The 12,610-nt window shown below is 50.3% G+C and overlaps 1 protein-coding gene across 1 annotated transcript in view; it reads right to left on the bottom strand.

Moving 5' to 3' along the window:
- The window catches only part of MICALL2 (MICAL-like 2), a 65,524-nt gene extending 53,362 nt beyond the window's left edge, over window positions 1–12,162 (bottom strand). Inside the window, exon 1 of the mRNA XM_015421072.1 lies at window positions 11,802–12,162. Within this exon, the coding sequence (XP_015276558.1) occupies window positions 11,802–11,944 (143 nt within the window). The 5' untranslated portion in view covers window positions 11,945–12,162. The remainder of the gene's footprint in view (window positions 1–11,801) is intronic.
- Between the last annotated feature and the right edge of the window lie 448 nt (window positions 12,163–12,610).

The raw sequence follows: 12,610 nt of genomic DNA on the forward strand, positions 1-12,610 counted from the left end.
GATTCAAAAATGTGTAACAAGTTACGACTAAAACTCTCGGATTTTGAGAAAATGTTAAATGAGAACTCGAACTCTTTTAAAGGTTTAATTTCAAAAATATATTCTCTCTTGTTATCGCAACATAATCCTAACCTGTTGAATTATCAAAAAGCCTGGCATCGGGATCTGTCTCAACAGCTCAACGACGACCAATGGAACCAAATTTGGTGCTCTTCATTGAATACTTCACCATGCCAGAATCTGCAATTACAGTCATATAAACTGATCGCTAGGTGGTATATGACCCCTGTGCAACTATCACATTCCTCGTCTTTGATTTCACCTAGTTGCTGGAAAGGATGCGGGAATAGAGGGTCATTTATACATGCTTGGTGGTTATGCCCGAAGGTCGAAGGTTTTTGGATTCAAATAATCAAAGAAGTTAATGGCATCTCAGGATGTCTTCTACCGCTTTCACCTACTTTAGTTTTACTAAATTTATGGGAAGGTTTATCTATTCCACGTTATTTAAGAGATTTAATAGCAACCTTATTCGCTGCAGCAAAAACAGTTCTGGCATCAAAGTGGAAAAAAATAGCCATTCCTACTTTACAAGAATGGTTAGATAAAGCTTGGGAATATTTTATTTTTGATAAAATATTGGTAGAACTAGAATATCCTAACTCGGAGCAACGTAAATCTTATTTTATAAAGAAATGGGAGCCTTTAGTATTGAAGGTGCTGGGGCATTCGAATTTCTCAGCAATTAGTGTCTTACAAAAGGCCAATATAAACTTGTTGATTTCTTCTTGACTAACCAGGTATAATGTTTAAGACTTAGTTCTATTTATAACAAAATTGTATATTCAGTACAAATCGTTTGTTAGACAGTATGTTTTTATTTAATGCACGTGAACGAATATATATTGTTACAAATTTGTTTGAAATAGAAAATGATAAAAAGAAAGAGACTGGCAATGTATATCTGTGATAAAATCACTATTCGAGAGACAGATAGATGGAAAAGACAGAATGAAGAAACTTATTAAAATAGAAAATGATAAAAAGAAAGAGACTGGCAATGTATATCTGTGATAAAATCACTATTCGAGAGACAGATAGATGGAAAAGACAGAATGAAGAAACTTAAACAGAAGTGAAAGATCAAGGGTATATATAAGCTGTGTATCGATATATTATTTGATTGATAATTATATGATTTAGATCAGGGGTGTCGAACTCATTTGTTATGAGGGCCGGATCTGACATGAATGAGACCTTGTTGAGCTGGGCAACGTGTGTCATAAAGTGTAATGTTGGGTAGTGGAGATATAAACTTTATAAAGGACACCAACACAAAGGGGTTTTTTTGCTTAAAAACGTGCTTAAAACATTAGCACTCTTGCAATATTTCGTTTATTTAACAGTGTCTGATAACTGACACCTCTTGCTCTGAATTACTGCATCAAACTGTCTGTGCTGTTTGAATCTTGAGTATGCTGTTCAGGTCTGTAGCTGTAAGCTGCAAACCTACGATGACACAGCAGCAACAGAACGGGAAGAAGAAGCAGAAGACAGCCAGTTCCACTGCGGGCCTGATAGAAGCCCACCAGGGGCCTGATCCGGCCCCCGGGCCGCATGTCTGGCACCCCTGGTTTTAATGATTGTAGTTTTTGGGGGGGGGGGGTTGTATGATTCATAGGCTTGTGCATAGGCTTTATGTATGACTTAGATGACTGTAAACAATTGTAGTTGCGGATGATGGTAGATGCATGAATTAGATCACTATGATCGTAGGTCATGTTTTTATGTTTGTGAGTTTGAAATTTTAAAAATGCTTATAAAAAGAAAAGAAAAGATATTCCCTCCGATTTCCTCATGGCAAAGCAGATGTGAAGCCAAAACCAAACCTTGTAAAAGAAGGGGAGAGGGAGAACCCTACCGCACAGCTCTGTAGCGTCAGGAGGAAGAAGGTCAGTGGAGAAGTTCAAGGAAGCAAAGTGGGAGGGAATTGCCGGAAGAACTACCTGGGAGAGAGACAGACAGACAGACAGACAGACAGAAAGAAAGAAAGAGAGAGAAAGAGAGACAGAAAAAAGAGAGACAGAAAGAGAGAGAGAAAAAGAGAGAGAGAAAAAGAGAGAGAGAGAGAGAGAGAAAGAAAGAAAGAAAGAAAGAAAGAAAGAAAGAAAGAAAGAGACATACAGCGGGGAACAGCTTTTACTGACCAAGAAAGTCACGAAATCCAAGAGACAACATTTGAAAATTACCGGTCATAACAGGACAACATCCCCACCGGATCTGCCCAGCAAGGGGTACTCCCAAGATATACTGCTTCATTACATGGAGGCTCCACGTAGCTGACAGCTGTTGGCGGTCAAGAACCCCTGACCTTTGGAACAGGACGAGTCTCATTTTACTGCAAACCACCCAGCTCTCCTGTTCATAGAAACCAATTCGAGTGTTTAGTATCACTATATCCTGCAACACTGAGTTCGACTTGACTGTGCATGCAGGCAGTGTTCCCTCTAAGCTGAGTCAGTGTGAGCTAGCTCACAGTTTTTTAGCCTCCAGCTCACGCCTTTTTGTCTTCACTCGGGAAGGATGGCTCCAGAGAAAATTAATTTATGCAGCAGCCAAATCACCTGCTCACAACTTCAACGTCGGTAGCTCACCAAGTAGAATTTTTGCTCACAAGACTCCACAGCTTAGAGGGAGCATTGCATGCCGGGGGAGGGGGGTGTTTGCATTTGGGTCTTTCCCAAATCTGATGCCGATCACCTTCCCGGGGGCTCCCTGAGTTCAAGGCTGCAGTTACACACAGAAATAATCCACTTTCAATCCACTTTCATTGCACCTTCCAACTGGATGTTTACTGTGTGAACTGGTAAAACCCAGATGGAAAACGGATGGAAAGTAGATTATTTCGTCTGTGTGACCGCCGTCCACGTGTCCCAGTTTCCACCATGACCGGCTAACAGACGACCGCAGAAGGTCATGACCCTAACCAGAGGTCATTTCGGGGGGGATCACGGGGGATCGCAGTCCCCCCGGGTGAGGTACGGGGGGCGGGGCACATGACGAAGCCCCGCCCCCTGCTTCCGGCCGCCCCGCTTCCGGCCCTCATTCAGCCAGGAGGAGGCAGGAGAAGAGGGAGGGTAAGTTGCTTCCTCCCTGCCTCTCCCCACCCCTGCCTGCCTGGGGCCAGGGAGGGCCTTCGCGGGGCTCCCTTGCCCCCCCGCCGGCCTTGCAGGTCAGGGGTGTGTGGCCTTATGACACACTTCTGGTGATGTCAGGGGGTGTGGCATATGCTAATGAGTTATGCTAATGAGTTCCCCTAGCTCTTTTTCTACGAAATGACCCCTGACCCTAACCCAACAAAATTTGAGTCCGGTGCCACCTTTAAGACCAACAGTTTTATCCAAGGTATAAGCTTTCGTGGCCATGCACACTTCTTCAGATACAATGAACCGGAAGTTACCAGTCCATACATATAGGTAGAAGAAGAAGAAGAAGAAGAAGAAGAAGAGATTGGATTTATACCCCGCCCTTCGCTACCCAAAGGAGTCTCAGAGCAGCTTACAAACTCCTTTCCCTTCCCCTCCCCACAACAAAAAACCCTGTGAGGTCGGTGGGGCTGAGAAAGCTCTGAGAGAAACTGCTCTTTTTCAAGAACAGCTGTGCCAGAACTACGGTTTGCCCAAGGTCATCCAGCAGCTGCAAGTGGAGGAGTGGGGAATCAAACCCGGTTCTCCCAGATTAGAGTCCGCGCACTTAACCACTACACCAAACCACTACACTAGCCCGACACTAACCTAGGTATGCAAGCCTCCAGGTGGCACCTTGGGATCCCCCGGAATTACAGGTCATCTCCAGGCTACAGAGATCAGCTCTCCTGGAGACAACGGCTGCTTTGGAGGGTGGACACTGTGGCACTGTACCCCACTAAAGTCCCTGTCTGCCCCAGGCTCCACCCCCAAATCTCCAGGAGATTCCCAACCTAGATCTGGCAACCTTACCCCACACACACACACACACCAGTGTTCCCTCTAAGCTGAGTTAGAGTGAGCTAGCTCACAGTTTTTTAGCCTCCGGCTCGCACATTTTTGTCTTAGCTCAGGAAGGACGGCTCCAGGGTAAACTGATTCATGCAGTAGCCAAATCGATCGCTTCCAACTTTATTGCCAGTAGCTCACAAAGCTCACAAGACTCCACAGCTTAGAGGGAGCATTGCCCCCCCCCTCCAGTGGCCAAGGCAGGGCCTCTCTGCCACTCTGGTTTATTGCCTAGAGATCTTTGGAACCAATAGGGGTGTGTGATCCAGTTCCTCGCAACTCAAAACCCCTCCACCTTTCCGTGTCGGCCAATCTGAGCTGCCGTACTGGAAACTGCCCAGGTTCAGGAGATGAAGGGTGGGGGGAGAGAAAGGGGTCCCTCCTTCCCTGCAGGTTTGAAGTTCCCAGACCTGGTGGCAGCTTCATAACAAGAAAAGGATTCGTCTCCCGCTTTCTCTCTCCTCCACCTCCCCCCCCCCAATCTCCCCCTTCCGTCAGATTGCCGCTGAAGGCCTGACATAAACAGCCAGCCCGATCACAAAACAAGTCTAAACACCAAACGGGGGGGAGGAGAATCAAATATTTCCTTCTTTTTGAGCAAACGTTTGCTTTAGATTCCACCGGACCGAGTGTTCGGCGGTTCAGGAAGGAAACAAATGCTGGCGAAACGCACACACACCCCAGAGGAGAAGGGGGAGACGGGGAAGGAGCATGGATGTTTCTATGGCTCGATCCAGGGGAAGGCCTCAGCCTCTGTGCTCTGTTGTTGGCCCTGCAGGGAAACTAGTTGGCCACAGTGTGAGAGGGGATGCTGGATTAGATGGACCCTCACTGGTCTGATCCAGCAGGGCTCTTCTGAGGTTCTTATCAGGGGAAGGCCTTGGCCTCTCTGCCCTGTTGTCGCTGGACTAGGTGGACCCTCACTGGTCTGATCCAGGAGCGGTCTTCTTATGTTCTTATCAAAAGATGGCCTCAGCCTCAGTGCCCTGTTGTTGGCCCTCCAGAGGAACTGGTTGGCCCCTGTGTGAGACGGGGTGCTGGACTAGATGGACCCTCACTGGCCTGATCCAGCAGGGCTCTTCCAGTAGTCTTAATATCTAAAGGCATCTCCAGGGATGTGGAATGGTATGGTATAGCCCGATCTCTAAGCAGGATCAGTACAGGCCTGGGAAACCACCATGGAAGACTCCACAGAGGAAAGCAATGCCAAACCACCTCTGCTTCTCATTTGTCTTGAAAGCCCCTTGCTGGGGTAGCCATAAGTTGGCTGAAACTTGACGGCACTTGGTATAAAGGCATCGTCGCACAATGGGTAAATGCTCTTCGACCGGTGGGACCCGAGGGCGGTTGAAGTTGTGGCCTAAAATTGGTTGCTCCACAGGCACTGTTACCATAATCTTCCTCTTGTTTATTTATTTACTTAACTTATCCTTCGTCATTCTCCCAAATCAGCTTACTTCATTCCCCTCTCCATTTTATCCTCACAACAACCCTGTGAGGTACGTTTGGCTGAGAGGGTGTGGGACTGGCCTGAGGTCACTCAGTGAGCTGCCACAACAAAGTTGCGAATTCAAGATTATACGGGGAGAGAGGAGAAAGAGACGTACAGTAAAGCCAAAAGACAGGAAACACGGGTCTTATGCTGTGAAACAGGGTTAAAACTGAGTCCCGGGTCAGGCACAGTTGAAGACGGTTAGCGCACAGGATTCGGTTTAGTTCTCATAACCTTCCCACCTTCATATCCGTGACGGCAAAGAAAGAATTTCCTCCTCAAACATTTCTTTGTTGATCTAAAGAAGGGGCGGTCAAAGTGTCCCGGAAGCCTAAGAAATCAAGCAGGACGGATCCTGCTACGCACTGACTCTCAGTTCTTCAGAAAACAGCCTCGTATACAAATCTTTGTCACTGCTTCATCTGACCACAGATCCCTGTCTCTTTCCGCCCACTATACAAAAAGAGGACAACTGCCCCGCTTGGCAGGGGTGGTTTTCTGGCCAGGCTACCTGCCTTGAAGGGGCCTCTCCTGCTGGATCAGGCCCATGAAACTAATGAGGAATCGCTTTGGCCGCGAAGGGAAAAGACACCCAAAAAGCAGCCGCGCCACAATCCACGGACTGTGGCATCCTGTTCCCCATGGTGGCCAGGACACGACGGCTACAACCCTCCCTGGCAACTGGCATTTTGTGGGACAGTGCCACGGGATCTCCTGGTCCTCAATCATTTCTCTGTCTCCCATGGCTAGTCCCGGCCCTAGACGCTAGGCTCTTTTATCCTGTCATGCCTTTGTGTGGAAACTCAGTGCAAGGAGCAGGCTATAGGGCAGGATATGGTGTGGCCTGCCCCACAACACACTCACTCCTAACTCCACAAATCCCCAGCAATAGAGAGGGTACCTTTCGCGCCGAGACTTGAGGAGGATCACAAAACTTGAAACAACGCTACCGGAACTGCCTACGACAGAAAGTAAACCATGTAATGGGAGGAAGGGGGCTCTAATTGAAAAGTTCTACCAAGAGCGAGAAAAGGAAACCGGGATGAAAAGCAAACCTGATTCGGAATGAGAAGGTACAGATCCCTCCTCAATGGCTGCCCCCCTTAAACTTTGTCTTGCGCTTCCACACACATTAAATAATCCACTTTCAATGCACTTTTCAACTGGATTTTACTGTATGAAATGGCAAAATCCACTTGCAAACGAATTGAAACCACATGATTTAGCATGTGTGAAAGCATATACAGAAGAAGAAGAGGAGGAGGAGGAGGAGGAGATTGGATTTATACCTCGCCCTTCACTACCCAGAGGAGTCTCAGAGCGGCTTATAGTCTCCTTTCCCTTCCTCTCCCCACAACAGACACCCTTTGAGGTAGGTGGGGCTGAGAGAGCTCTTTCGAGGACTGCTCTTGAGAGAACAGCTCTGAAAGAACTTCTGACTGACCCAAGGTCACACCAGCAGCTGCATGTGGAGGAGTGGGGAATCAAACCCGGTTCTCCCAAATTACAGTCCATGCTCCTAACCACTACACCAAACTGGTACAGATCCCTCCTCAATGGCTGCCCCCCCCAAAACTTTGTCTCACGCTTCCACACACACTAAACACCACACTTTCAATCTGCTTTCAATGCACTTTGCAACTGGATTTTACTGTCTAAATCTACTTGCAAACGGTTTGAAATTGCAGTATCTAGTGTGTGTGAAAGCAAATACAATGGTAGCCATTTACTCGGGGGGGGGGAGTAAAGGGGTGCTCTCAGGGACCCTGCAGATTTTCCTTGCCTTCCGCAATACCCCTTCCACCATGAGCGGATCAGCCGTCAACAGACGGCCACCCCACTTTTTAACTTGGGTGTAAAGCAAACATCTGACCAGTGTTCCCTCTAAGCTGAGTTAGTGGGAGCTAGCTCACAGTTTTTTAGCCTCCGGCTCACACATTTTTACCTTAGCTCAGGAAGGGATGGCTCCAGGGCAGACTAAATGTATGCAGCAGCCAAATCGCTCGCTCACAACTTTAATGCCAGGAGCTCACAAGGTAGAATTTCACACACACACACACACACACACACACACACACACACACTAAATAACGCAATTTCAATCCGCTTTCGATGCACTTTGCAACTGGAGTTTACTGTCTGAAATGGCAAAATCCACTTGCAAACAGACTGAAACCGCATTATTTAGCATGTGTGAAAGCATAAACACTGGTAGCCGTTTACTTCCGTGAGGGGAAACAAGTAAGGTGCTCTAGGGGACACTGCACATTTCCCTTGCCTTCCGTAATACCCCTTCCACCGTGAGGAGATCAGCCTTCAACTGATGGGCACCCCACTTTTTAACCTGAAAGTAAAGCAGATATCTGAGTAGGATAGATAAAGGTTTCAGTGGTTAAGACACTGAACTGCACACCGGAAGATCGGTAGTTCGGCAGTTCGAGACCCGAGTGCCGCGTGACGAAGTGAGCACCCGTCTCTGGTCTCCTGCCAACCTAGCAGTTCAAAAGCAAGAAATTGCAAGTAGATAAATAGGTACCACTTCGGTGGGAAGGTAACAGCTAAGTAGGATAAGGGGCTGGCAAAACACAGCCCCCCAAAAAAAATATCCAGGCACGCCCAGAGAGACATCTTTATCCTCAATAGACTTGCCACATCTCTACTAAAATATCCCTGAACCCGCTTCCGAAAGGAGCGAAGACACCGATAAGGCTCACGGTAAGTTCCCAAAATATCTGACGACATCCCCCACCCATGACCTCAAAAGCTACAGTTTCCATGACTTCCGCTGCACCGGGTCTCTGTGTCATGGCATAATGTCCCCGTGCCATTTCCTTCTATGTGACTCAACGCAAGGAAGGGAGGAAAGCGTGACCGCTGAGTAGCCCCAGCTGCTGATAGCGAATGGCTCTCCCGTGCTAGACTGTCACCTCAGGTCAGGCGGCTTTCCTAGGTTGGAAGCATCTGTCCCCCTGCAGGCAAGCGAGCCTGGGTCTGCTCAGCGCCTACATGGGGTGGTTGCGGGGGGCTCCGGCTATGTCCCCCGAGTGACGGAAAGTTGGGGGTCGCATCACAGATCGGTACCTGAGCTGATCCACTTCAGGCCCACATGACTGAACCTCTCCTCCATGCAAGACAATAAAATCTGCCCGAAGAAAAGTAGCAACTCAAGGAGATCCCCCTTTTCCCTGACCTGCTAGTCTTCTGCATGCAGGGACTTTTTAAAACAGGCAGGAATGTTTAGATACACAGGATCCCGCCCTGCAGTCTGAAATGGTGCAGTCCAGGAACAGACTTCCCATTTCAATGAGGCCTTAGTGATACCCCCCCTCACCCTTTTATACACATTTCTTGAAAAGCCCTACCTGAATTAAGCACAATACTTATCTATTCCTTGTTTTCCTTCCCAAAGCCATTTACAGCACTGTTCTCTCCTCCATTTTGTCTGCACAACAACCCTGTGATGCAGGTTAGGCTGTGAGAGAACGACTGGCCCAAAGTCACCCAGCAGGTTTCCATGGCAAAGTCAGAATTCGAACCCGGGTCTCCCAGATCGTGGTCTGATACCCTAACCACTGTGTGTGTGTCAAGTTGGAGCCCATTATGACAACCCCAGCAAGGGGCTTTCGAGTCAAGAGGTGAACAGAGGTGGTTGGCCATCGCCTTCCTCTGCAGAGTCTTCCTTGGTGGTCTCCCACCCAAGTACCAACCCTGCTTGGGTTCTGAGATCTTACAGATTATGAGAGATCACAGGATGAAGCTGACCAACCAATACAAACAACCGTGATCTAGTTACTAAGGTCTTGTTTTATGTAAATTACTTGTTTTATGTAAATTACTATGCAAATCTCTAAGTAATAGAAGAGATTTGCATAGAAATTTACATAAACTAAGTTCTTAAGTGACTATATCACGGTTGTTTGTATTGGTTGATTAGGTTCCGGCAGCATCGGGCTATACCACACCATTTCACCTCCGGCTCTAAGCAGCACACAATGCTCAAGTCATGAATTAAGAACATTAAGAAGGGTGTGATAGCAGATCAAACCAAGGTCCTCTAACCTTGCCACCCTGGTTCCCCACTGTGGTGAGACGCTCACAACCTGGGCATGAAGGCTAGACGGCCAACTTGTCGCCATAATATTCAGAGATACACTGCTTTTGAACATGGAGGTTCCATCTGCCTTAGCTACGACCGGAGAGTTTCACCGAATACAGGGTGAGCTCACGGGAATCCTCTACACCCATCTTGCCATGACATTCGCTCAGCCCCACTGCGCCCTCAATACAAGGATAATATCTGAATAAGGACCCTGTTGGATCAAACTAAGCGTCTGTTGTGGAGTTCCCGGTTTCCAAAGGGGAACAGACTTCCTCCCCCTTCCCCCAAACACAGCCTTGGGTCTATCAAGGCCAGTCCCATCTGCTCAGACTGGCCGCTGCTCTCCAGGGTCAGGTCTTTCCAATCCACCTTCTACTCGATCCTTTTAAGGGGAGATGCCCGGGACTGAACCAGGGAACTCCTGAGGTTCTTGAGCCACAGCGATTTCCTAAACGAGCCTGCCTTATCTTGAGTCAAACTGTTGGTCTATCAGTTATTGTCTACTCTGGCTGGCTACAGGGTCCCACCTGAGTCTTTCCCATCACCCGCTATCTCACCCTTTTATCTGGAGATGCCGGGGACTGACCTTGGAAACCTTCTGCATGCCAAGCAGATGCTCTGCCACTGAGCCACAGGCCCCTCCCTGTATGAAGCTGCCGTCTACTGAGAAGGACCCTTCATCTATCAAGATCCGTCTTTTCCTCTAGGCGGGCTTTCATATCATATCTCAGGGACTTTCATATCACCCAGGACCTAACTGGAGAGAGCAGGGATCGAACCTGGGACTTTCTGCATGCCAAGAGAAGGCTCTCCCAGTGAGCCACAAACCCTTGCATGAAGCTGCCTTCTACGGAGGGAAACCCTTGGTCTATCAAGATCAGTCATCTACTCTGGCCAGCAGCAGCTCTCCAGGGTCTCAGGGACTTTCAGGTCACCCCAAACCTGGGGCATCTGCAGGTGCCAGGGATCGAATCTGGGACCTTCGGCATGCCAAGCAGATGCTCTGACACTGAGCCGCGTGACCCCTCCCCACATGAAAGGGTTGCGTGCTGAACCTGACCCTTATCAAGCTCAGTTTTGTTGGCTCTGACTGGCAGCAGCTCTCCAGAGTCTCCGGCAGAAGTCTTTCCCATCCTTTCCTGCCTGGTCCTTTTTACCTGGAGATGCCGGGGATTGAACCTGAAACCTTCTGCATGCCAAGGAGGTACCCTGCCCCAGAGCCAAAGCCCATTCCCCCCATTGTACCGAATCAGCTCCACGGTCCATCAAGGTCTCTATTCTCTACTCAGACTGGCAGCAGCTCTCCAGGGTCTCAGGCGGAGGTCTTTCACATTATCTCCTATGTAGTCCTTTTAACTGGAGATGCCGGGGATTGAACCTGGGACCTTCTGCATGCCTAGGGGAAGCTCTGTTACTGAGCCACAGCCCCTCTTGTCAGCCCTCCAGGGTCTCAGGCGGAGGTCTTTCCCATCACCTCCTGCCTGGTCCTTTTAACTGGAGATGCCAGGGATTGAATTTGGGACCTTCTGCATGCCAAGCAGGTGCTCTACCACTGAGCCACAGCCCCTCTTGACAGCTCTCCAGGGCCTCAGGCAGAGGTCCTTCCCCTGCCAGATCCTTTTAACTGGAGATGCTGGGGATTGAACCTGGGACCTTCTACATGCCAAGCAGAGGAACTTCCACTGAGCAACAGCCCCTGCTTGCAGCTCTCCAGGGTCTCAGGCTGAGGTCCTTCCCAGTCCTTTTAACTGGAGATACTGGAGACTGAACCTGGGACCTTCTGCATGCCAAGCAGAGGAACTGTAAGAGGAGCTCTTACAGCTCTCCAGGGTCTCCCAGAGGTCCTTCCAATCACCTTCTGCCTGGTCCTTTGTAACTGGAGATGCCGGGGATTGAACCTGGGACCTTTTGCATGCCAAGCAGAAGCTCTTCCACTGAGCCACAGCCCCTCTTCACAGCTCTCCAGGGTCTCAGGCGGAGGTCTTTCCCATCACCTCCTGCCAGATCCTTTTACCCGGAGATGCCAGGAGTCCCCTGCAGCCAGCAGGGCTTTAGACGGATAGAAGCCGTCTAAGCCCCCCTCCTTGTCCCAAATCTCTCTGCAAGACGGAGACACCCCCCGCCCCCAGAGCCCCTTCCCCGCCTCCCCCCGAGGGACGGAGTGGCGGCGACTCACATCAGATCCGGCCTGTGGCGGTGCAGGATCGCGCAGAAGGCCAAGCCGTCGCGGAAGGAGGTGGTCATGTTGGTGATGTGGACGTCCTTGTAGCCTTCGCACTGCTTCTTACACCACTGCTGGAGGGCTTGGATGGCCGCCATCTCGGACGCAGGGGGTGGGGGGATCCGAAAGGAAGGCGGGCGTCCGGGGGGAGGGAAAGGACCGACAGGTGCCCTTCACCCGCGCCTCTGGGCGGCCGCGATTCAGCGCTCCAGCGCGGCCAAGAGCGGCGATCCGAAGTCCTTCAAAGGAGAAAGCCGGCGCCTCGCGCGCCCTTCATCCTCGACCCGCGTCCTCCGGCCATTCACACGTGCCTGGGTTGGTGGTGCACGGCTAGGCTGCGAGAGACTCGGAGGTCCCCCATCCAAAGCATGGAAAGGGGGGGGGGGGATCTGTTGCCAGAAGGACCCCGGCGAAGATCCAGGTCCGGGGCGCCGCCGCGTGAAGAAGGGAAAGCGGCCGAGCCGTCCCGACGTGCGCCAAGACGCGCGTCTTCTCCAAAAGGATCACCGGAGAGCCGCCCTCGGGGAGAGGAGCGCCGATCCCGGCCGCCCCCAACTTCTCCAGGAAGTCAAGCGAGGGACGCCAACCGCTGGATCGCCGAGGAGGAGGCGGGCGGAGGGGACTCCGGGGGGGAGGGACGCCGCGATCCAATGCCTGCAGCCGGGGAGGGCGGGGAGCGCAGCGCTCCGCCTCTGCCTCCAGGAGGCCGGGGAGGGAGGAGAGAGACAGAGAGAGACGGCCGGCTGGTGGGTCCCACGCCCCTT

Source organism: Gekko japonicus, unplaced genomic scaffold (assembly GCF_001447785.1).
Source record: "Gekko japonicus isolate JY-2015 unplaced genomic scaffold, Gekko_japonicus_V1.1 scaffold13, whole genome shotgun sequence".
NCBI classification, from domain to species: domain Eukaryota; kingdom Metazoa; phylum Chordata; class Lepidosauria; order Squamata; family Gekkonidae; genus Gekko; species Gekko japonicus.